The sequence below is a fragment of the Plutella xylostella genome, chromosome 13 (assembly GCF_932276165.1).
Source record: "Plutella xylostella chromosome 13, ilPluXylo3.1, whole genome shotgun sequence".
NCBI lineage: Eukaryota > Metazoa > Arthropoda > Insecta > Lepidoptera > Plutellidae > Plutella > Plutella xylostella.
Genome location: NC_063993.1, coordinates 4,953,209 through 4,979,393, shown reverse-complemented (window position 1 = coordinate 4,979,393; position 26,185 = coordinate 4,953,209). Strand labels below are relative to the sequence as shown.

The 26,185-nt window shown below is 40.1% G+C and overlaps 1 protein-coding gene and 1 long non-coding RNA gene across 2 annotated transcripts in view; one reads left to right on the top strand and one right to left on the bottom strand.

The window, feature by feature from the left end:
• The window catches only part of LOC105398048 (phospholipid-transporting ATPase VD), a 53,983-nt gene that overhangs the window by 10,095 nt on the left and 17,703 nt on the right, over window positions 1-26,185 (bottom strand). Inside the window, exons 2-11 of the mRNA XM_048625191.1 lie at window positions 14,344-14,548; window positions 11,047-11,856; window positions 10,571-10,707; window positions 8,802-8,943; window positions 8,301-8,396; window positions 7,716-7,826; window positions 7,131-7,353; window positions 6,592-6,695; window positions 6,035-6,175; window positions 5,026-5,238 (exon numbers count right to left, since the gene is read on the bottom strand). Coding sequence (XP_048481148.1) covers window positions 5,026-5,238; window positions 6,035-6,175; window positions 6,592-6,695; window positions 7,131-7,353; window positions 7,716-7,826; window positions 8,301-8,396; window positions 8,802-8,943; window positions 10,571-10,707; window positions 11,047-11,856; window positions 14,344-14,548 — 2,182 coding nt within the window. The remainder of the gene's footprint in view (window positions 1-5,025; window positions 5,239-6,034; window positions 6,176-6,591; window positions 6,696-7,130; window positions 7,354-7,715; window positions 7,827-8,300; window positions 8,397-8,801; window positions 8,944-10,570; window positions 10,708-11,046; window positions 11,857-14,343; window positions 14,549-26,185) is intronic.
• Window positions 16,414-24,096, top strand: LOC125489380. The gene is made up of 3 exons (XR_007266935.1): window positions 16,414-16,424; window positions 21,970-21,972; window positions 23,948-24,096. It is a non-coding gene; the product is annotated as an uncharacterized LOC125489380 (long non-coding RNA).

Below are 26,185 nucleotides of genomic sequence, written 5' to 3'. Positions count from 1 at the left end.
ACCAACACTTTGAGAAATGTTACTGGACCAGGAACACAAAACTCACTAATAATGCTACTCCTACACTTCAATTAAAAGGTAAAATAAATAAAATTGCTTTTTCTTACAGGTATTCCACTGCTAGATATAGACATATTTTTATAATATTTTAATTTTAATTATGGGGGGCTATTATCAGTGAAATACTTTTAATACTTAGTGTATAAAACATTATATTTCTGTCGTGTATAAAACAGCTAATAAACCATTTTCAAGTCTATATATAATAAGAATGTATAATTATTTTTGCAGGTTTAGTAATCAAGAGATGTGCCTTAAATGATGTTACTAATGAGGCAGGCTGTGCCACTGCTGCTGCTGGATGTTCAACTTCTAATGAACACATCGGCATAAAAGCTTCAATATCATGTGATGCTGAAGCATCAACACCTGGTGAGTGTAGTTTTGCACTTTACAGGCACTAACACCCCCTCAGAGAATAGAATAGAATATGTATACAAGCACTTGAATTACTTCAATATAATGTCTATAAAATTGGATTGATGATAACTTTAATTAATATTTTTTATAGTGAATAATGAGCCATGGACAGTAGTTTTTATACAAGACTAATTGTATATTATTTCTGTTTTCAGATTTGAAAACTACCCACCTTAAGAAAAAAGTAATTGGTGGTGGTGGTGATAAGTTAATCCCTCTTCAAAAGGAGATTAAAAAATTGCAAGCCAGCAAGGATTCCTACAAATTGAGGTTAAAGAAAGCATTAACTTTATCCTCAAATAATAATTTCCAACGGGCTTTGAAAAGCTTCACTACCCTGGCTGCAATTTTCATTATGCTGCAATTTCGAGAGTATAAAAAAGACAAAATGGGAAGAAGATTCACGAAAGATGAAAAAGTGTTGGCATTAAGCTTATACAAACGTGGACCGAGAGCATACAGACTGCTTAGAAAAATATTTGTGTTGCCATCGCCAATTACATTGAGCAGAATGGTGTCAAGAGCTGGCATAAAACCAGGTGTTAATGAAAATATATTTGTTCAGTTAAAAAAGCGCGCTCGGAAAATGAAGCCCGATGACAGGCTTTGTACCCTAATTTTTGACGAAATGGCATTGTCACCCCACTTCGATTATAGTAAAAAAAGAGATGATATTGTCGGCTTTGTAAACAGTGGCCATGAAACGAGAAATCAGATAGCAGATCATGCGTTGGTATTTATGATACGTGGAATAAGTAAGAATTACAAACAACCAATCTGCTACACTTTTTGTTCCGGGAGCACGAAAAAGGATGACTTAGCGGTACTTATTAAAACATTAATAAGAAAATTAAACTCAGTGGGATTCAACGTTTTAGCAACTGTTTGTGATCAGGGTACTTCAAATGTCAGCGCTATAAACTCTTTAATTGAACAAACAAAAATGGAATATGTAAAAAAAGGAGAAGAAATGAGAAATGCCACATTTGAAATTGATGGCAATGAAATAATACCATTATATGATGTCCCACATTTACTTAAAGGGATAAGAAATAATCTTCTGACAAAAGAGTTACATTTTAAAATAGATGGTGTGGAAAAGGTGGCGAAATGGGACCATATAACCCAATTATACAAAAACAATCCCACATATAAAGGAATAAAAATAATAAAGAAACTAACAGAGAACCACTGTAATCCAGAAAAAATACCGAAGATGAAAGTGAAATTTGCATCACAGATATTTAGTAACACAGTAGGACTAAATATGGGCTACTTAGCAGGTGAGTTTTAACAATATAATTTTTAGAAATTTAAATAATTTTAGCTGTTGCAGTCGGTTATTTCAACCAATTATTTAAAAAGTATGGATGCGCCACATCATAACTTTTTGCTTTTCTATCTGCATGTCTTTTAATAGTGTTTTGTGTTTATGTAATCTTAAACTTTATGTTAAAAATCTTGCTGTGTAACCTGTGTATGTGTTGTGTTAAGTAAATAAATAATTTATCTATCTATCTATCTATCTATCTAAAATTGCACCCGCATGCTGGCCCCACTTCAAACAAATTACCTATCACAGATATATGTCATTTTATGGCCAGCCATTATTATTGAGTTGCAGAAAGGGACTTTAAGCTAATATCGACCTTAAATGTATAGCTGCCTTGCTTTGACAGTATACGGATAGAAAGAGACGGACATAGATTTCATGACGACATTAGGCTAATGTTCCTTTCTGCAACTCAGCGTATATGTATTAAAAAAACATAATTTTAGTTTTAGTTACTTATGAGATGTTATTTAATCCGACTCTAGCATATATATACGAAAGCCTCCGGGTAGGAGTCCTACTCATACTTAACCGTTTTTTTGTAATTTAATTACCTATTATTATCTGTTTCAGATCAAGGAATATTGACAAAAGAATGTCAAGATACAGCAGATCTGCTTCTATTTATGGATGAATTGTTTGACTCAATGAATGGCAGCTATAGAAATTCGTCCAAAAAGAGCGGAAAACTATTATTGTTACCATTAACACCACAATCAATGCATAACCAACACTGGGTAAAATCTAAGACAGTCCTTAAAACAATGAAATTTATTTCTAAAGGAAAAGTAAGTGTGGTGCCTTCAGTAAGTAACTGGTTACGTACCATAGAGAACATGGAGTTACTGAGAAATAAATTATTTAAAATTTATGAAATAAAATCGATATGGTGCCGGCACTTCAATCAAGATCCATTGGAGAATTTCTTTGGCAGTATACGAAGTCATGGCTATAGAAATAATAACCCAACTTGTGCTGGTTTTGAAGCAGCCTATGCATCTTTATTAATTAATAATTTAAGCAGCAGTTATTCTCCGGGTTCCAATTGTGAGGATGATTCGTGTGTAGTTTTTAAATCATTAAAAAACCTTTTTTTCATTAAAAATACTGCTCAAAGTTTAAATAATAATATTGATGTTGATTTTAATCATGTTAATAATGATGATATTGTTGTAGATTTAAATATAAAGAAAAGGGACCCAAGAATAATTGCTGCCCTACAGTATGTAACTGGTTACTTCCTTCGGCAGTCACATAAAAGAGTTTTTAAGAAATGTGTCAATTGTGAAAACAATTTATATAACCATAACAAGACTTCAATAAATGATTACATAGGATTAAGAGAATACAATAAGAAAAAAGCCTGCTTAACGTACCCAACAGAAGATCTAATTCAATGTTTTTCTAGTATACAAGACATCACCCATTATATTCTATCAGAAAATGCGAAAATGAAAAATTTGAAAGATTATATAAAATTAATATTATATGCCAGAATTAATACAAATTTTATACAATGTAAAAAACATAATAGGGAATTGGTTGATTTCTTATTTAATACAGCAACGATTTTTTTCATTTGCAATTGGTGCCGGAACATAAATAAAATTATTTGTGGCGTCTCAACAGATGTTGATAAGGATGATTCTATGCATTCACTTGCAATTATTTTGGCAAATAAAAGAAGAAAAAAATAACCATTTTGTTTCATTACTTATCTTTGTACAAATACATATTTTACTGATAAGAGTGCATGTTTAATTAATCCTGTCATTAATAATTTGTCTTGGGGCAGGATTAATTAACATGCAGTCATTGTTAATATTAGTTGAGCTCAAGGTGTATACGGTGCGCGGTGCAGGCCGTTCGCGCTACTGAGTTTAGTTCATACACACGAACAGAGATGGCGCTATATAAAGAAATGACTGATTACTCTATTTCCAGTTTATAATATACTCTATGTTTTTTATACAATGACACTAAACACGTTTCGTTACTGCAATTTTTTTTTGACATTGTTTGAAGATTTGAAGTTATTTATTCCGTGTCATAGATTGTAGCATCTGCGTAGACGTAGAACGAAATGTGTTGATAAATCTCAAGAAAAGGAGTCGTATTTCTACCATAGACAAAAGAAAATGAGACCGGAAATGATTTAATTAGCTATAGAACGTAAAAAAATCCTAAGCGAAATGTTTCTAGCTTCCTTTTTGAAGGAATGTCAAAATACCGACTTAGAATACCGATTTGAAGTGTTCTGTGAGAGATCCCTTATGGCATCCTTCAACAAGTAAGTAGAATCTTAAGTGAAGGAAATGACTTAGAATATGGGTGTTAGTGTATTTTTCAAAGTGGTTATTGTATTCGAAACACTTCATTTAAGATAAAATGCCGCTCAGTATAAAAAATACATTTACCAAATATTGAAAAAAATGCAGGACGTAACGTTGACACTCAAACAAATATTAGGTCGCTCAAATATTATGAAGCTGGTCATTTTGTATTTTAAGTAACTCAAATTAATGTTTGTAAGTTGCTGTCCTGTTGATTTCTCGTCACTCGCAGTCAGTCGCTCACTTAGTAATTCTATAACCCAAATTAATTAATTTTGACACTTAGAACTGTAATTTACAGTCACTCGTTTTATTGCTACCCATATTTAAATCCGACTTCTCTTTGTTGATTTTTTTACTTGTAGTCCACAGGATACCTGGGACGATACGCAGTAAACTTGAGCTAAAATGGGATATGATTATGGCTAGCGGCTGATGTATGAAATCTACATATACATAATTATTAATTAACTTCATCACAAAACCATGATCTTGCATCACGAAAGAATTACAACCAAAAAAACCCATTTGTAACATTCCTACTAATGTTCATAGTATTATTACATGCCTTAACAATATAAGCCTTCTGCAGCGGCGTGGCTCTACAGCACAGGACCACCGAGCACCGCTTAGCCAGCGACAGGAAGGGAGCCACGAGCCCCGAGCGCCGGTCCAGGATGTAGGTCAGCGTCTTCCCGTCCACTACTATACCTTGTTTCACGGGGAAAGACATCTGACAGGACCCTTATTACATTCGAAGAAGGTTGGTTTTTGTTTGTATCAGATGTCTTTCCCCGTGAAACAATGTATAGAGCGAGCCCGTTGTTGCTTTGGTCCTGCATGCTGCTGTCCATCTAGTTCTTTAACACCCGCACTAACCTTAACAATATAAGCCTTCTGCAGCGGCGTGGCTCTACAACACAGGACCGCCGAGCATCTCTTAGCCAGGGACAGGAAGGGAGCCACGAGCCCCGAGCGCCGGTCCAGGATGTAGGTCAGCGTCTTCCCGTCGACGACTAGGGCGCGACCGCTGTTGGTCTGGTCCTGCATGCTGCTGTCCAGGTAGTTCTTTATTGTGGTTTCGGCGTGGTCCTGGGGATAGAGTGGTTGGTGGTTTAGGGGTGTTGTAGAGGTGATTGAGAGAGTTGAGTCGAGTGAAGTAAGATGTCGGGAGGGTAGATGTAACCACTTTTTGTACCCCATATAATTTACAATTCTATCCTATTTCTATTCTATTCTCTGTGGGGGTGTAAGTACCTGCACCTGGCTCTCTCGAATGGAACCTTTGTGCATATCCCCAAGGTCTAAACTGCCTTCCTATTCTATTCTATTCTATTCTATTCTCTGTGGGGGTGTAAGTACCTGCACCTGGCTCTCTCGAGTGGAACCTTTGTGCATATCCCCAAGGTCTAAACTGCCTTCCTAAGCTTGGACCATTACCCACCACGCTGGTCCACTGCGGGTTGGTGGGTTCACATATCTAGATGTGCTAGATCTAGATATGCAGGTTTCCTCACGATGTTTTCCTTCACCGTAAGAGCGATGGTATTCATTGTACTTAAGTTAAAAGAACTCATTGGTACATGTCAACGCCGGGATCGAACCCGCATCTCTGGCGTGAGAAGCGAGCGCTTACCCGACTGAGCTACCACCGCTCTACCAATTTACAATTACACATACAACTCCGATAAAGGGGACATAAAATGAATCCGTTTGAAATTTATAAATACTTCTATAGCCGTGTTCATATAAGCGAATCATTGTAAAATTTATGTTGTGTCGTGAAAGCTCGTGCCATTAAATGGGACAATCAGTCCTCCTGCGAGAAGACCGTACGCTACGCATGACTTCCTATATTATAAACATGTTGTATCATTACAAAACAAACCTTATCCCGCGACATCAAGTGCAACAGTCGGTCCTCTTGAGAGAAGAGCGCGGCGGAGTAGGCGATGTTGATGGCGGTCTCCGGCTTGTCGCCCGTCAGCACCCACACCGAGATGCCGGCGTCCAGGAGGGAGCGGATCGTCTGGAATTGTAATATGGTTTTTTACAAACATTTACAACAAAACAAAGCTATGGACACAACATAAGGCACATGTTTCGCGGTAAGTTTAGAACGTTCGGAAAACTAAGGGGTGTGTGTAGAAGTCATTATTAGGTGTCTTGATGAGCGGAAATAAGGGGCGGGAGCAAGTGCTCTTGGCCAGTTTCGCTCGCCAGCTATCCAAACTCGCCCCTTGCTCGTCGCGGCCTGTAGGTTTACATGATATTCTATGAAAAACAAAATAAAATTAAGAATACAACCACAGACACAACTTAAAAAAATTACACGTCTGTGTAATAGGACCCCCAATTTCCAACCATATACACATACAGATACTTCAAACCTTCATAGCACTCCAGTATTTCACCAGTAGTTTCAAAACAGAACAATCGTCTAACCTCAGGCACAGCCTCCTGCAGTCTGTCCTCCACTCCGGTGGCCCCGACCAGTGTGAGCGCGCTCTCCAGCCGCTCCAGAGACTCGCGGATCCTTCTGTCTCGCCCTGGAAAAGAGAGGAAAGTTGATTTATTATGAGGAATTCACAGGTGGATATTGATCGATTGATTGAAGTAATCACGCCAGATAAGGCCAGAAGGTAGGGGAGTGGCAAAATTACCTATATAGTAATTTCAATATTATATGGCGTTTTGCGCGTACCTATAACACGTGGTTTAGACGAATCTACAGCCACCTGCCTGCTTTACTGCTACGTGCAGCTTTTTATGTCATATAACACACATTATTGCATATGGCGCCACCTACGTTTTTCTAGATACAGCAATTAATAAACTAATTATATTCACCATCAGTAGGTTCCATGGCCCTATTATGTCCGGCAAGCCACTCCTCGGTGCTCGGTTGCTTTTTCATACGGCGTACATATTACAGATGGAGCCACCGGCGCTTCTTCTATTAAAACACGCTTCCTATGACTCACCATCCGTAGGCTCCATGGCCCTGTTATGGCCGGCGAGCCACTCCTCCCACAGCGCGGGCGTCATGGTGCGCTTGGCCATCACCAGCGTGCGCAGCCCCGCGCGCGAGTACTCCGACAGCAGCGTGCGCGTGCGCTCGTACGCCGCCGCCTCGGGGGAGCCGGAGCGCATGGGCGCTAGTGCGTTCAGGACGGTTGAGTCCGCGCCCTTGACGAATAGGACTACCTGAGGGTTTTGGTGGTGTTAGTTAGTGGAGGTGGAAGAATAGAGAGGATTGTTTATGATGGATTGGGGGTTAACGAAAGGATTGAGGTTTAGCAGTAGTTATTACAAGTCTAGTACATTCTGGGTAGTCAGCGATAGACTGGTCAATCCTTTCACCATAGTGACAAGAATTAGATTACAGATAGGTCTTAATTTTGTCACCAACACGGCTAAAAGCTAGTATACGTCTTACTGAGTGGAGCATTTTAACGAAATACCAACATAAATTCACGTTGGCATTAAATTTACTTCATTGATTGCTTTCGCCTTTCAGCTATTTTAATAAAAACTAGTTACCATAAAGGTTTACAAAACATATTCACCTGTTGCGTAGGAGATCGCATCGCCACGGACATACATTTCCTGGAGCTGTCAAACTCCTGAACACGCAACACGCGCCATTTGTTCAACTTGCCGAGAATGCCGATTTCCACCTGAAAATAGTCACGTCATAAACGCCTTTATTACTTTATCTTTTAGACCTAAGCTCGTTTGATTAGTTTTGTTTTGCTGCGGTAAACATAATTTGAAGGGATTAAAGAGATAGCGAGATCTTTGTATGGAGTCGTAGTGACAAAGGCAATTTGATGCTAAGTCACCGCTCAAAAAGCCCAAGCAAATCTTTCCATTCATTTTCCTACATATCCAATCCACGTGCGTTTATAAAGTTCGTCTATATGAGTATGCTCAGTCCTAGTCCTCTGGTATGAATATAGAACCTCATCCGATTCCATTAATAAGCTACCGATGTCACGGGGCACTCTGATTTCCATAACAAGTTCGTATGCAACTCGTTGTTGCATACGAACGTTATTCGTACCGTGTTCAATTTTATCGTGTAAACCCCACCTTCAAAACTAAAACAACATGAATATAATAGACGACGCTGCGGCTGCGCGGGTGCTTACCTCATCAGGCGTGCGATGTCTCAGTTCGAACCCGTAGGCCAGCGCCGCCTCCGCTAGCGCCAGTTCGTCGGGACTCTCCGCTTCGTATCGCGCTTTCTGCAGACAATACAAATCAGATAAACAATGATGCCTAGTTGACTTTAAATCTATGGTGGCCACTTACTATCCATAAACTTTCTAAGCAAGGAGCAACACACTTACTCAACTATGCAAATGAGCGTGAGGGTTATCCTTTCAATCAATCCATCTTGTTCTTTGACAGAGAGTGACAAAACAGTTCAATAGCTAAAGCGTCCAGTAACTTTTTTAATAAGGGGGTCAGACTGACGCATAGATTTAATCATTAACTTTAATATTTTTCGCAATTTATTGAGTGATATACCATGTCAATATACCCGATATTCTGAACAATATTCTCTGTGGGATTGACTTGTAAAACTGATCTCCTTGTTCTGACTGACTCCCTTTTCAAACTCCCACTCTCCTTCCAACAAAACTCACATTATCATGCCGGGGCGGCGTGTGGCTGCGGCTGCGGCCCTCCTTCTTGGCGAAGGGCAGTTTGGGCAGCTTCAGCTTAAGCGGAGACACGGACGGCGGCGGCGACGGCGTCGTCGAACGAGACTCTGTCAGTCGCGCGTATCTGTGGAGAAAGCATTAGGTAGTGTGAAATTAAGAGGTAAGTACTTGTCTAGATCCTTCAGAAATGTGTTAATTTGTCTTGGAAAAAGTTTTTCTAATGGCCAGAGTTTTTCTAAGTGCCAGAGAGCCAGCTATAACTACCAAAGAATCGATACCTATACTGGTGTCCGAGTACCATGAATAGGCTTTGGATCGCTCTCCTGTCCGCTGCCGCTTAGACAGGGGATGTATTTCGACTACCTCAGATATCATGACAATCCAAAAGCGTATCGCAGGTCGCAATAGGCTTCATAAAGCCTTTTACTGCTCATTCTATTGTTATACATTCAAATTGTGCTGTAAGTTTTCCTAAAATAAAATAAATAAAAACAGTTGAGATTATTATCTTAGCAGCTCTATATATATCAGCTCTATAGGAATAGTACTCACTTGTCGTGGCGGGTGGACGGCGCGGGGCGCGCGGGCCGCTCGGCGTGGTCGGAGCCGCTCAGCTGCATGCTGTCCACGTGCGGCTGGCTCACCATCACCGTGTTGCACACATACACACGGTGTAACACCCTGTATAGGAGTAGTACTCACTTGTCGTGGCGGGTGGACGGCGCGGGGCGCGCGGGCCGCTCGGCGTGGTCGGAGCCACTCAGCTGCATGCTGTCCACGTGCGGCTGGCTCACCATCACCGTGTTGCACACATACACACGATGCAACACCCTGTATAGGAGTAGTACTCACTTGTCGTGGCGGGTGGACGGCGCGGGGCGCGCGGGCCGCTCGGCGTGGTCGGAGCCGCTCAGCTGCATGCTGTCCACGTGCGGCTGGCTCACCATCACCGTGTTGCACACATACACACGATGCAACACCCTGTATAGGAGTAGTACTCACTTGTCGTGGCGGGTGGACGGCGCGGGGCGCGCGGGCCGCTTGGCGTGGTCGGAGCCGCTCAGCTGCATGCTGTCCACGTGCGGCTGGCTCACCATCACCGTGTTGCACACATACACACGATGCAACACCCTGTATAGGAGTAGTACTCACTTGTCGTGGCGGGTGGACGGCGCGGGGCGCGCGGGCCGCTCGGGGTGGTCGGAGCCGCTCAGCTGCATGCTGTCCACGTGCGGCTGGCTCACCATCACCGTGTTGCACAATACACACGATGCAACACCCTGTATAGGAGTAGTACTCACTTGTCGTGGCGGGTGGACGGCGCGGGGCGCGCGGGCCGCTCGGCGTGGTCGGAGCCGCTCAGCTGCATGCTGTCCACGTGCGGCTGGCTCACCATCACCGTGTTGCACACATACACACGATGCAACACCCTGTATAGGAGTAGTACTCACTTGTCGTGGCGGGTGGACGGCGCGGGGCGCGCGGGCCGCTCGGCGTGGTCGGAGCCGCTCAGCTGCATGCTGTCCACGTGCGGCTGGCTCACCATCACCGTGTTGCACACATACACACGATGCAACACCCTGTATAGGAGTAGTACTCACTTGTCGTGGCGGGTGGACGGCGCGGGGCGCGCGGGCCGCTCGGCGTGGTCGGAGCCGCTCAGCTGCATGCTGTCCACGTGCGGCTGGCTCACCATCACCGTGTTGCACACATACACACGATGCAACACCCTGTATAGGAGTAGTACTCACTTGTCGTGGCGGGTGGACGGCGCGGGGCGCGCGGGCCGCTCGGCGTGGTCGGAGCCGCTCAGCTGCATGCTGTCCACGTGCGGCTGGCTCACCATCACCGTGTTGCACACCGCCAGGATTAGCAGGAACTCGCGCACCTGCCACATACAGGCATAATTCAAAGTTTAGAAACTCTTTTTTAAGAGACAAACTGATCGACATTGGGTGCATTGATAAATGGTCTTGGCTACTGAACATAATACTCGTTCACGAGGTTAAGTTACTGAAAGGTTCGGTAATGTTGTCCAATGGGCTTTGTTACTTCTTCTTCTTTCGTGTCAGTGTGAATGCTTGTTTATATTTGTCTAGACCAAAAAGAAGCAACTTTGATACCATTCTGGTTCGCCTGGAGTAAGTTACTACAAAAGTTACATGTATTGTTGCCAAAAATACACTTATTACATGCGAAAACCTCCAGGAAAAGTTGCCGAACTCACCTTCTGCGTGTGCACGGCGTCATTCTCATCAACAAGATGCTGCATCATGCGCCTGTTGGGCGACACGGCGTTGACGGGGGTCACTATGGGCGGCAGGTCCGCGGGGGGCGCGGCGGGGGGCCCGTCCGGGTGCTCGTAATCTAGCCCCCCCACTGTACAACGACGGAATATCATTTTGTTCTCTGTCAACGTGCCTGTTTTATCACTGAATAAATAGCTTATCTGACCCAACTCTTCGGTGATGTTAAGCGCGCGACATTCTGTTCGCGTGTTCGTCAACGCGTCGTACATCTCGACGTCCTGGTGTATGTGGTACACTTGCAACAACTTCGTCATTTCGATCGTCACGTATAGAGACACGGGTATCATGACTTGCAGCACTATGATGTACGTCCAGAATATTAAAAGGCCTTCGTACGCTGAGGAGGTGGCATGTGGTATGAATAAGGGTAGTTTCTGTAGGCTGAACTTGTCGAGCCAGATCTTGCAGCCGACGGCGCCGGTGCAGCATAGGAATAGCAGTAACAGGACGCACCAGACGATATCCGTATTCATTTTCTTTTCGAGTTTCGAGCATTTGTACCGCGGGCCGCCGTTGTTAAGCATGGCTTTTGTTTCGTGGCCGGCGTAGACGACGAGGCCCTCGATGTAGTCGGTGTTCTTGATGGTGCACTCCCGCAGTAGGAGGTGGTCCGAGGTGAGGGGTACTCGCTCGCCGTCGGGGTGCGCCAGCATGCCCGTGAAGCGGTAGATCTTGGTCGACGGCCGCTCCACCTCCACCGAGCTACGGAACTTCGATGGTGTGAATTGCTGGAAAAGAATTGAAATGGAACATTAGAATTGCTGGAACGGAATACATATGGAACATTAGCGGTGCCGGTGGTTGCAGTGAATTATAGCGGCGGTAGCATGGGAAATAAAACCTATGTTTTTGTGCGACATACATTCATGAGCGCAATTTTTAGTAGCGAGTAGAACTTCGTCTACAGTAGAGAAAGTTTCCCACATAATAATATCATTATTACGTTCTTTGCGGCAATTATATCATTGTAGGGATAAACTGCTTTACAATCTCTCCATTTGCCATGACAAATATTTACGACTACGATTTTTCAACGACACTGACATACTTTTGTTACTAGGTTTAATCCATCGTGGGATTATAATTTGAATGGCTAGCAATGCTGTAAAACAAGGCACACTTTGCTTTTAAACTTGGAAGATAATTATATTCTTAATAGTGATTGAGGTAGTTTTTAGAACGAAAAAACATTTGCATTTGGTACTAAACGTGATAGATTGGCAGACCAATCTATGTAAATTAAAATATTCTTAACTACTGTACCGTTTCAGTGTCTTATTTCTCGTAATTAACATTTGACCGCTATAAAATACATTGCATTTTACAACCGTGCTATTAATTAAGGATATTCCATGTATATAGCATTACCTACAATTCATACTCGTTTAATAGACCTATTTGATGAAACATGTTTCTAATATCACATATTTTAATTAATCTTGTTAACATAAGTAAACGATTACCACAATCGTATGTTATTTAATATATTCATCCTAATAAAATAAAAATGCTAATTCATCATAATATTTTATCAAGTTCGGCATGCGCTATTTTTATGTGTCACATTTCCTGTGAACTATTACTCAACATCAACGCTATCACTTTATCAGAAGGGCCGGTGTACGGCAGCGCTCGAAGTGTTAACAACCAACAACAACCATTTATGTATTGCCTATATTATCACATCATAGTTTGTTTATAAGGTTACGTTCTACGTTGTGATTAGAATCAAACTCTTTATTATGTAACGTAGATTAAACATGGTTCTGCCGGTTTCGAACGGAACTATACTGATAAGCATGAAATCTGTGGACTAAAACCTGCTCTAAATGAGAGTTATATCTAGTCTACGTTTCATAATAAGAGGATAGTGTCCCTATCGTTGCTAAGTATCACTGTTTTCCATAGACCTATACAGTTCTGAATACATTTTATCTTCAGTGTTATAATATCGCTGACTGTACGCAACGCATTATCAAACAGATAAGGGGCAATATATAGCAATACTGTTCGAGGGTGACTGCCCCTCTGATCAAGCAATAAGAATAATAGACAAATTGATAGGTCCTGAGAACATGAGAGTTCACTGTACCACACCTACCAAAAACCAACTTTAACCTTAAATTAAAGAACCTATTGATTAATTTAAGGTGCCGACTTGCAAAAAAATTGCACCGCCTATTTATGTGTGCGCGTTTTAAGAGCTATGTAATAGTGGTGGACGTAATAGCTAAACATACCGCAATAATAGATGCCTATCTGTAAATCTAGGTATATGTACGATTGAACAATTAGGTCATATCACAAGGCTAGACATCACTAAAACGCTCATAAATACCCATATTTTACAAATATGAAAAAAGGAGTCATTCGTTTTGCATTAAAAATATGAAAATTGTACATGACGTGGTGGAAAAGAATTTATGTGAGTACTAATTACCTACAATATTTTTTGCGAAGGTTTCGTTACATCTTGAGTGAGTAATACATATTTACTGCCGCATATAATTTTACTAATTCAAGACATAGCGTTGCCTAATGAATGTTACACGTGGGTTACACAACATAATCACACACACTTAGTTTTGGTAAATTCACTACGCAAACACTTAGTTCAAAATATAAGCGTAGTAGTGCAAACCTAACTTCTTCTTAATGTTTTTATAAATGTGTTTGTTAGTCGCCGTGACGCTAATAACAAGATATCGGATACCACCCTTAGTAAATAAGAGTGGGAGGTGAAGAATAAAGGAGCTAAAAATAATACTTTAATGAATAGAGCTTGTGGGAGTTGTGGGCACCTATCGATTAAACACTCTTCTGCACATCCTTTTTTCACCAGCGACTCTTAGCGTTACTAGGAGTGGTAACCAATATGATTTGTTGGCTGTACCTACATAAACTATCAATCACAGAAGGGCTAGCACGAGGCATTTAAGTTATGACATTTTTTTTTGCATTGCGCTAACTCCTCAAAGCAAGTGGCTAACTCACATCACGCAGCCTCAAGAACCAGCGCGACGGAGAACTTGGTGACGTCTTAATTGCACCCTGTGCTAGCCCTTCAGTACACCTCAGCAGTGCACTTCCTTTCCTTCTTCTGATAATGATGACATCACACTAAAGCCTTCTTTTCCGGGGCCAGAACATTTACTTTAAAAAGATCTTTCGTAAAAAACATTCAGAAACCCAATAGCAAGTCAAAAATCACTCACAACATCCCTCAAGCCTGGAACCACCATCCTCTGCTTCAGGTTCGTCTCCCCATCCAGATTGCACGTGTCCAGATAGCAGACGCCGGACGCGTTGGCCGAGTGCAGCAGCACCATGTCCGCCGGCACCGCCTCGTTGTTGGACAGGTGCACCAGGTCGCCCACCTTCACGTCTTTCCACTTCACTCGCACGTACCGGTCCACCGATCTGCGGGAGAGGGATGGGTATAATTTGGTTAGTTTGCTGAGGATGCTGAAAGGTTTCACACGCACGTATCGGTCAACTGATCTGGGGGATAGGGATGGCTATAGGTTACTTTGCTTGGTTTAAATCTGTGTTTGGGAGTGGAAGAGGTTCATGATCTAGATGTGAGGTAACTTAACCTTTGGTTTCCTAGGAAAGCAAAGCTTTGTTGGTTTGCTGCCGATATCAAGCCCGTTTTGAACTGTAGGTTTAGGATAAGGAGAAAAAACCATAATTAGGTGAATGCTATTTATAATTGTTTTTGTCGTTAGAATATTTTGGTTTAGAAAGTAGTACCTTAAAGAATAATGAGTACTTACTCCTTATTCTATGCTTAAAGGTATTCCATCAGACAGTTAATTTTTTAATACTGTACGTAATGATGAGACTATATGCCTGGATGATTATCAGTTATAAAGGGCTTGACTGATTATGAAAACAACGAAGTTTATTGTTGTTGTACTTCCATTGAAGAAATGAACATATCGGTATGATCTAGCTTAAATACGAATTATCATTTTATTCGTATAATATTGTTTTGTAGGTGGGACATGTAACCAAGTAGAATGAGTATTGTGATATTTGCTTTACGTACATAGGTAATCTGTTTAAACAGCTGATCATAAAATCATACGTCGTATGTTTGAATCCTTTACATATTCCAGTAATTTAGTGGAAAATAATTGATATTATTTTATGGGTACAATTTAAATCATCGCCAAAAAAAATAATTGTACGCTAATACATTGCACCAAAAATAATCATTAAAACCAAATTAATTAAACCTACTCCAAAATCGAAATCCTAAAAAAAACGTTTACGTTCCAAAATAAATAAACACGCCTCCAAATAATTGCAAGATTACAATAGAAAATCTTTTTCGTCGCCAAAACGGATAAATCATCACCAAATTATGCTATACTAAAATATAAACATTGACACCAAAACTAAGTGTTCAATTTTTTTTTATATCACCAAATTATCCTACCCAAAAACAATATATAGTATAAAGGTAATCGATTACCTGTAAATTTTAATATGTAGGTATTTGCGGCTCTACGAGTGGTGCGGCATGAATTTTGATTTCGCGCGATGCTTGTGGACGCAATGTATTGATGTCTAGTACATCGACCTCAATACATCGCGGCAAATTCATCCCTTCTGGACAAGGTCAAAATTGAGCAGCGCCATCCCCCCGCGCCCGCATACTCATATACATACATTTACCTATCATCATCATGATCATCAGCCAATAATCATCCACTGCTGGACATAGGCCTCTCCCAAGGAGCGCCACAACACTCGGTCCTCGGCCTTCCTCATCCAACCACTACCGGGTGAAACCCGCCTAAGGTCGTCAGTCCAGCGGGCAGGAGGGCGTCCCACGCTGCGTTTGCCTGTTCGAGGTCTCCACTCGAGAACTCGTCTACCCCAACGGTTATCGGTTCTTCGGCAGATATGACCAGCCACAGCTATGTTAATAACCTTAGTCCTCTGACAGATAACCTCATTTCTGATACGATCCATCAGAGAAACCCCAAGCACCAAGCACTTAACTATAATAAATTGTATTTCAATTCCTTATTTCTACGTATAGAATTTATTGGTACATGGCAGAATTCATACCCTCGACCACACGAATGGGAGTCGAGATGGCGTAACGGAAAGATTTTACTAGGCAGATACTAATGATTTAATTAATTCATAAAGCAATTTAACAAGTAACTTTGTTTTGGGGTAAGCTATTTATTATTTGGTATAAACTTAATTTTTAATATTTACTTTTACTTTTTTTGGTTCGAAAGGATTATTAAAATGATACTGATAAAATAATTTATTGGTTACATCTATTTAGCGATGATATACTTTATTTGGTTTGAAATAAATTTTAATGGTGTCAATATAGTTTTACAGTATGCAGTAAAAAATAATTAGGTTCATTTCAAAAATATTTTGGGAAGCATGATTTGGTGATGATTTATCCGTTTTGGCGGAGATTTCGAATTTATTGGCGGCAGTATCATATAATTTCTGGTGGAGGTTTAAATACAAGCCTTATTTTATTACGTACTGCAAAGATGAGAAGTTGAGGACTATGAGGAGGCTTTTGTCCTAAGTAGAAAATAATATATATTTTTTTTTAAATCATTACTTCGGCTGTCGGGTAAACATAGTGCAATCAGTGAAAAAAGGTTCATATAAAATGAATCCATAATAATCAAAGACAAAGTATGGAGTATTACCGAATGCCAATTCAAAGTGAACAGTGTGACGCCCCTTATCGCTTATAGCAAAAACACGCGATAACACCACATTCGCAATATGCAGCAACAGGTGAGCAGTCAGCTCAGTGTATCATGTCCTCCGTCCATAAACAATAAACTCAAGCCCCGTAATCTATGCAAAGCTGAGGTGCAGTATAATACAATACAATACAATAATCTTTATTTGCACACCATAAAAAAACTTAAATCTAACTTAAATAACAGAGATGCACAAATGGCGGTCTTATCGCTAAAAGCGATCTCTTCCAGACAACCGTTGTAAGAAAAGAACTAAACATAGAAAAGGGCATTTACAAGGTGTATTTACAAATAATATTTTAAAAAGAAAAATACATATCCAAATAACATTGATACTAACTATAATTAATTAAATACTCATATAAATACATACAATAAATACATAAATAAATAAATATATAATATATATATATATTTTATACATATATAGTATGGATAAATATACAATATACCTATATCAGCTCAAAGTACGCTTAATACAACAAAAAATATATTAGATAAATAGAATTTAACATAGATTAATAAAATAATATATTTATTCTTGAAGATAATGGTTTTTTACCATGCGTTTGAAAGATGCAGGTGATGGGGCTTGCCTTATGTTCAAGGGGAGAGCGTTCCAAAGATGGATGGCTTGGACAGTAAAAGAGTTTGAGTAAAAACTGGTTGTATGGGACGGAATATTTATTCGCAGGTTTTCATTGGAACGCAGATTTCTATTGTGAGTCGTGAAACGAAACTCAAAACGTTCCTTAAGATATGCAGGTGAAGATGAGTTAAACAGTATCGAATAAAGCAGAGAGAGAATATGGGTATTCCGGCGAAGGCGAATAGGGAGCCACTTGAGTTTGCGACGAAATTCAGAAACATGGTCATATTTGCGCAAACCATATATGAACCGAATGCAGAAGTTTTGTAGTCTCTCAAGTTTATTGAGTTGCTCCTCGGTTAAATCAATATAGCAACTGTCGGCATAATCAAGAATAGGGAGAAGGAGAGATTGTGCGAGCGCAATTTTGGTGGCTGTTGGGAGAAAGTTCCGCAGTCTGCGAAGACACGCTGCCGAAGCAAACACCTTCCGACTAACCTCTCCAACCTGAGCCGTCCACGTCATACAACTATCAATGATGATGCCTAGATTTTTAACTTTCTGACTGAACTGGATCCGAACACCATCAAATAGGACCGCTGGAAGTTGTTCATAATCAAGTTTCGATACTAGCCGGGGGCTCCCGAGTATAATTACTTGAGTTTTCGATGGATTCACCCTTAACCCATAGTTATTGCTCCATTCCGAGATTCGGTCCAGATCATTATTTGTATCATAAATAACTCTATGCAGTTCAGACGGGGAAGTATGTGTGTAAATTTGAAGATCATCTGCATAAAGGTGGTAGGAGGAAGTTAATTCATTGGAAATACTATTTATGAAAATGGCAAATAAAAGAGGAGATAGCACGCCACCTTGCGGGACGCCTGCCAGGGTATTGCACCACTGTGAGTCAGAGTTCTCAATACGAACTCGTTGCCGGCGTCCGTGCAAGTAACTACGAAACCAGTCAATAACTGTTGGAGATACGTTAAGAGATCGCAACACTCCGAGGAGGATATCAAAATCTACTGCATTGAATGCGTTACTAAAGTCAAGTAGTGACAGAACAGTTAGCTGACCGTTCTCCATGCCCAAGCGAATATCGTCAGTGATTTTGATGAGTGCCGTGACTGTACTGTGTCCAGGACGGAACCCAGATTGGTACTGGTTCATGAGGTTATTTTGGACAAGAAAATCACTGAGCTGCTTATGTACCAGGCGTTCCATTACTTTGGACAGGAAAGGGAGGATAGAAATAGGACGGTAGTCGGATATGGTAGGATTTGGTTTTTTGGGTAAGGGTATAATCTGAGCTTCCTTCCAGGCGGTTGGAAATGTGCTTGAGGAGATTGAGGAGTTAAGGATGTGGGTTATGACTGGTAGGATTATATCAAGTATGGGGAGGATCATTTTGCGACTTATACTGTCACTACCGACTGCATTCGAGGTGATTGTAAGAATGCTTTTCTTAACGTCACAATCAGTTACTTGACTTAAATTGAAAGGAAGAAAGTCAGGAGTTGGTATCGAGGAAAGATGATTAAGGGTTCTTAGCTTGGTAGTACTATCCATGGCTGAAACAGATGTGAAGTGTCGATTGAGACTATCCAAGTCTAAGTCTTGAGGGATTGAGTCAGAACGTGATTTACCAACTCCCAGTGACCTCAGGAAATTCCAAACTTTAGCTGGGTCTCCGTTCTGAACGGATTCATGGATATGGCGTCGCTGTGCATCTCTACACATCCTATTGCAGTGATTTCGCAATTCTATATACTTCCTTTTATTTTGGTTGGAGGCTTTAATCTTGTACCGGGATTTGGCTGCTGCTTTCTGGTTAAGGAGACATTTTATATCTTCAGATAGCCAGGGCGCCGGTAGATGTTTCATCTTAACAGATCTTATAGGTGCATGAACATCGTACAGCTCAGTAAGGAGAGAGTTAAAGACTGAAATCTGCTCGTCAACAGTGCCAGCATTTAGAACAGTATCCCAATTGACACACTGTGCATCACTGCGCAGGTTGTGTTCAATCATAGCACCAAAATTACGTTGCAGAAGGGTTCTTGATTTGGCCTTAGGGGGGCGTATTTTATAGGAAATAAATAAAAGATCATGGTATGAGAAATCATCAGCCCCGCACTGGCCATGTTTCACAACATGATCTGGAGAAGTGACTAGTGATAAATCTAACAAGGAAGGGACACAATTTGGAGAATGGTGTGTAGCACCTGAAGGTAAAATTGACATGTTGTTAGCCTTTACTATGGAAGTTAGGGAAGAAGATCGAGTATCGTTCTTAAGAAGGCAAGTGTTGAAATCCCCCATGATAATGGTGTGTTTATACTTTGGAACAAAGTCTTCTAGGAGATTTTCAAAGGTCTGAAAATAATTTACAGACGATGAGTGGCTGTAATAAACGCCCAGCAAAACCTTGGTGTGCGATAAGCTAATTTCGACCAGTAAATGTTCACCAGCATTGGCTGGCGGCGGCTGAGATGACAAAGTTACCATGCTAAAAGGAATTTGGGAACGTAAGTAAATTGCCACTCCGCCACCGCGAGAGCCGGTACGGTCATTGCGAATTAGATTAAATCCTGGTAAACTATATGATGCTGAAGTGTGGTGTGGCTTGAGCCACGACTCAGACACTAAAATTGCCTGAATATTTCTATTATTATGAAATGTTGCTATTAATTCAGCGTAATGAGCCGGAATACTTTGGGCATTGATGTGGACAATATTAAAATTGTTCAAGCCAGAAAAAGTAGTGTTAAGGGTGTCGCAAAGTGCGGGAATGCTATGGAAACTATCATAACTGTCATTTTCGTCGACACTGTTTAACTCACCTTCGGAGGAAGAATGAAAGGATTCGTATAAATTACCGTCATTATCACTATCATCAGAGCCCAATATCATACTATATAATAAAGTATAATGTATATGTATATAGATATATAAATATAATTATAAAATAATAATAATAAATACCTATAAAAACTACGACTATTTCTAACAGCTATGTAATTTAAATTTCTTCTGCCAGTTGTTATAGAAAAGATACATTAAAAATAAAGCATAAGTAAATCAAATGTTTTAAATACTAACTAACAATAAACATTACAAAAGTTAAGTACCTACTTACACAAAGTTTACCTGCCACAATACAAATAACAACAACTTAATACTATATAATTTGCGTACAACTGAACGCAGCCTAAGAGTTCCTACAAAACAGACCTCAGAATAATGAGTAAAAAAAAAAATAATAATAAACATATTAAAGCTACTCTGTGAACAATTTGACATTCAGTTGACGTCTAACTTTGACTGCTTGTGACAGTTAACAAAACACGAAACACGTTACCCACAATTTAGTTATACTAAAATAATAATTTTACTAAACTGAAATAGGGTATTGCGCTTTTACCTAAAGAACTAAGTACGAACCCCCATGAAGATATCTACTACTTTTTGGATGCCCTCTGAGGTCTTGCGGTTGTGGCCACTGGCTTATCAGCCCTGCTACTGGGTTTCGGGGCCACACCTCCGCCGGCGCCGTGCAGCTGGGTCGCCGGACACACCTGGTTGAGCTCGGCCAGCGTCACGACGCGGCTCTGCTTGCCGTCGGCGCCCTGCACCACCACGCAGCCGTCCCGCGTCCAGCAGCGCGCCACGCCGACCCGCTGTCGCGCAGCCATGAAGACGTCGTGGCGGGTCTTCGTGAGGAATTCCGACAATGTGTATCCGCTGCCCTTCAGCTTCGCCTTTGAGAACCAGACCTTCGTTCGTGTGGAATGATCCTTGAACTTAAGAAGGATAGGCCTTGGCTTGTCCCTCAAGCGTCCCATCCGATTGCAGCGAGCAATATTGTTGGTGCAGATGAGTTCCGGGTCCTTGATGTAGGTTGTGATGATCCGAACTGCTGCATCTGCGGTATCCTCATCCTTCTGCTCCGGGACACCATGCAGCAGCAACATCTTCCTGCGGCCGTGCATGTCTATGCGGTCCAGGCCCTTCGCGAGCATCTCCACTTGCTGCTGCAGACTGTTCAGTGCCGTGGTGATGAACTGCCGGAAGCTCTGGAACTCTGCGGCCAATCCAGATGTTGTTGTGGATGCGGGCGTCTTGTGCAGCTCCTCGTGGAAAGTGTTCATTCTGGTGTTGAACATGTCCATCAACTCGCACATAGACTGCTTAACCTCTTCCATTGTTATTGTGTTGGTATCTCTAGGGCGTTAATTAGTGCTGATTTTACGGAGATAACAATTTCTGGCAGGTATTTTATGTCAAGCCTTCATGTTATGTTATTTTAATTATTTTTATTCTTCTATTTATTATTTTAATTAAAAATTATAAGCTGAGTAATATGTGTACTTATTTACACCTACCGCCCAAAAAAAAAAAAAATAATACAGTTTTTGAAAAATAGTATAGTTTTTGAAAAATAAAGTTCATAGACCAAACAACTTGTTTGGAACAAGGCAGTACAGTTAGTGTGTCTGTGTTTTCGAACATAGAACTCTACATTACCTCTACAAAACACTTGCTAAAATATATCGACAAATGCTAACGACAGGAACTAATCCGACTATGCTAACCTTTTGTAGGTATGGTTACCAATGATCCTATACTCTCATATTTGCTGTCTAATTAGAAGCGAATAGAGTATAATATCTAGGTAGATGGGATTACGTTTATGATAAAAATTTGATTAGTCAAATTTTCTAAAGTTATTTGGACTTGTTAAAGTAGCTCTAGATAATCCATTGCGAGAAATGCGAGATTCCGTGTAAAGTAAAGTGACTCGTTACAGTGAATGTTCAAGCTGTGACTGCACGCACTGATTCCACCAAAAGATAAGTGGAAAAAATGTCTTTACGAGGTAGTATAGGATTGAGTAGAAGACAGATATGAGAGGTCTATGGCCTTAATAATGTATAGTTACGGTATACATGTTTATGGTTGACGCAATAATCTATACCGGTTGCCTTCTCCAGTAAAACAGTTTGATCCTAAGAGTCTCAGTTGAAATATCAAAGAAGAATATGAATTATTATATGTGTTATAGATACAAAGAAACTACATTGATTAAGTATAAATACCATTCTTCCTCACACATACGAGTACATTTCTATACTGCGGGTGGCCGTGGAAGTTATCTCTCGCCGTATAGAGATTGAATTATACAATACTTTCCGAATAATAAAAATAATATACCGTTAAAATAAAGAAGAATGGCCTATTAACGAAACAAAAAGTTTAATACATTTTTTTTAATAAAATAGTTTCAGTATTAGGAATAACAATACGAGAACTATTTTTATTGATATTAATTAAGGGATTTTCATGGTGTGGTTTACCTCAGTAATAGATTATGCGGCAATTTAAATTGAATTGCATAACATATTTTTTGATAATTAAGAGCAGAATAATTACCTAATATGATAATTAAAGTATCTAGATAAGAGGAAGCAGATTGAGCACGTCATACATCACTATCTCAATCAATTTTTTATAAAATAAAATTAGCCCTCTGAACATAAACCGATGTCTTCCCCTGTCCATGTGCCCTATTATATTTTTCCCTATATATCTACCGTCTACATAATTATTATAACTCCTAAAATAACGTTGTGATGTTGAGTGGGTGAAAAATGACCCACTGTTTCTCATTTCAGGAATCAGTCTACGAACCGAACTCTTTATTGTACAAATAGGTATTACAAAGTAAAGTACAAAGGGTGGACTTAATGTTTAAGGTAGATCATACAAAAATTGTTTACATAATCGCATTCCTATGCCACAGGCCGCATGGCAGGTCGTTGCAGTAGTAATCATTTACTTGCAATAATTTTCCTTTTTTGCGCAAAAAGTGTAACCTTATTCAATAACATTTTTATGTATGTACAGTACAACCAAACATAGTTAATCTTGTTTGATGTAGCGTGGCGACAGCCATTATTTGTGCAGAGCACAATGTGCACGAGAGATGAAGAACGACAGCTCTGACGTCTAGACTAGACTGGGACCTAGCTAGAATCTAGATAGACATAATAGCTTCATCCAGTCGTTGACCCGACAAACCCTATTGGATCTGACTTTAACGATCACCTCCTGGTTTGTTAAGCCTTTACGAGAGTTTATCAGCATTCTGTTAGTTAATTAGTATACTTACCTGTGTTATTAGGTAAAAATCAGGTAAAAAGGCACAGAAATCACAGAATATACTTAATGGAAATAAGTACGTAAACTAGTTTAGTTTTTCAGATGACTGATTTCTCGCATTAGTAATAGGATAATGCTTCTAAAGAACAGTTCTTTTTTCAGTTAAGTCGGTACCTAATTCAATTAAACCAATAACTTATTAAGTGTTACATAGCAGGTAAACAATGATATAAGTACATACTATATCATGTCAATGAACTCCAATGTTCAATAATTAACCGTTAAGGGCTGATTTTTCAATAGTCACGCTGAGTTGCAGAAAGGAACTTTAAGCTAATGATGACCTTAAATGTATACCTGCCTAGCTTTGACAGTATACGGACAGAAAGAGACAGACATAGATTTAATGCCGACATTAGCTTAAAGTGCCTTTCTGCAACTCAGCGTCAGATAAATATTATATTTTGTGTAGTTACATTATACATTTTCACTAGCCTACACAATCAAACTTTTTCTCAATCAATAATGGATTTTTTGACAGATGCATAAGGTATTTGACAGCGCTAAGCATGTTTTGGGTGTGTCAAAATTTTGTAGCAGGTGGAGCCAAGACACTTTTAGCTGTAGTTTCTATCTCTAATATCAATCTTTGAATGTTAAGTCTTGCCTTACCTAATGTCTTCTAACTATTTCATTCTAAACATACAATTATGTAAGTACTCATGATACTAACAACAACACAACATAAATATGGAACAATAATAGTTTTATTATTTCAATTGATGATAACTGCTTAGGATGGGAACAACAATCATAAGAGTAATTTGCGAAATGTATCCGACTCTTATTCATATGACATTGATATCAAATAACATTGTAGCGACCGAACAAAATTCAGAAATAGATAAGTACTAGGTCTAGTTATACAGTGTGAAAAAGTAACTACTGATACTACCTTGAATCAATAATTATTAAGTTAACACATTGTATGTAAAGAAAACATCAATTATTATATTTTTAAATTTGCATTTCAAGATTTTTGTAATTGCAGTTTCATAAATGGGCAATTAACCAACCTTTTCTTGTCATTACGCTGTTGTAGTGACAGATAAAATCAGTTATTAAACTTCCTAAATAACCTTACGGGAATCTCACAAAGTAGGTACAACAGTCATAAGTCTACTAAGATAAAACGAGATGATAAGAGCCCAATTACCAAGATACCACTACACAAGACTACGTTTGCAAACTCGTTCCATGCGACTTTTTTGGTCAAACCACTTTCTCTTGAGATCAACAGCCAAATAGTGGCCGAAGTCGAAGGTGGGGCATTTGCTACGTCACCGTGGAGTCTCTACTATATCTGAGCACTCTTATTGGAGCAGATATAAGGGTCACTTCGGTTTGAAAGGTTTAAGTTGTGGAAATAAGTGTGTCATCGTTACGTCAGAGATCTTGGCCACGGTTTACAATGTGAAGGTCGAAACGCTCACTATCGGCCTGGAATACCTCTTTTTTATTAACTTATTAAATAGAATAATAATATAATTGACTAGGTATTTAAGGAGCGAGAGTAGTAATAGGTTACCTAGTTGGAAGTTGTATAGAAGGTTAGTTGGACAATCAGCTGATGAGCGAAGCTTCCTTGGGACATAACTGTCTCTTGCACTAACTGGATAGACTCTCCTATAGAGCCAAAAAAATCCTTTGAACTACGTTATACCTTAGTTTACAATAGTTAGAGCTATAGAAATATTAAAAACTCTCTACGGCATTACGGTGAAACCTCCAATTTCCGTTCTATGCATCTTACGCAGATACAAAATTTGTACAGAAAGGTAAGAATCGTATGTGACACGGTGGCTGTGAAAGGCAGTGTCGACATTCACGTCATGCGATGTCACATGGAGAAAACTGATGACCCGAATGCAAGTCATGGCGAGCGTAATTTGAAGGATAATTGCATTTAGCCTGAATAGATAACTTACGGTACGTTTGAGGAGCGGCCAGAAAACAATGGTGACTCGTCAAGAAACGTTCTTAGACTAGTATACGAAAACCGAGACACACACGCAGGCACGCACATTTGATTCATACTGTAATTTTGCGTATTGCCAGTAATCACAACCCATCACATCCGCACACTGCTGCCGTTAGCGTTTTAAGCCTAGTCCACCACGCTGGCCTAGTGCGGGTTGGCTGCCCGAAGGACTCTGACTAGTCTTAACAACTGCTGCCGAAACAACAACCCACAGCTTAATGTGCAATCCTAAGTATCTACGGAAGCATCCAGAAAACAAACAATTCAAATCGGTATTGCCAGTGCTAACTTTAAAATTAATGCCTTTAGAATCGCCTACATCAGTCTCTCACACCCTATGCTATGTTGCAACGGAATGCTTATAAAGTATGTGAAGAGATGTGGTATGTACCGGCGCCCTATGTACTTCTTTTTCCCATGGCATGGAATGGAATGGCGTAGGAATGTGTGCAGTCATTATATACTGTTTGCTCAATCGGAATCTTGTCCTATGTAGTAAA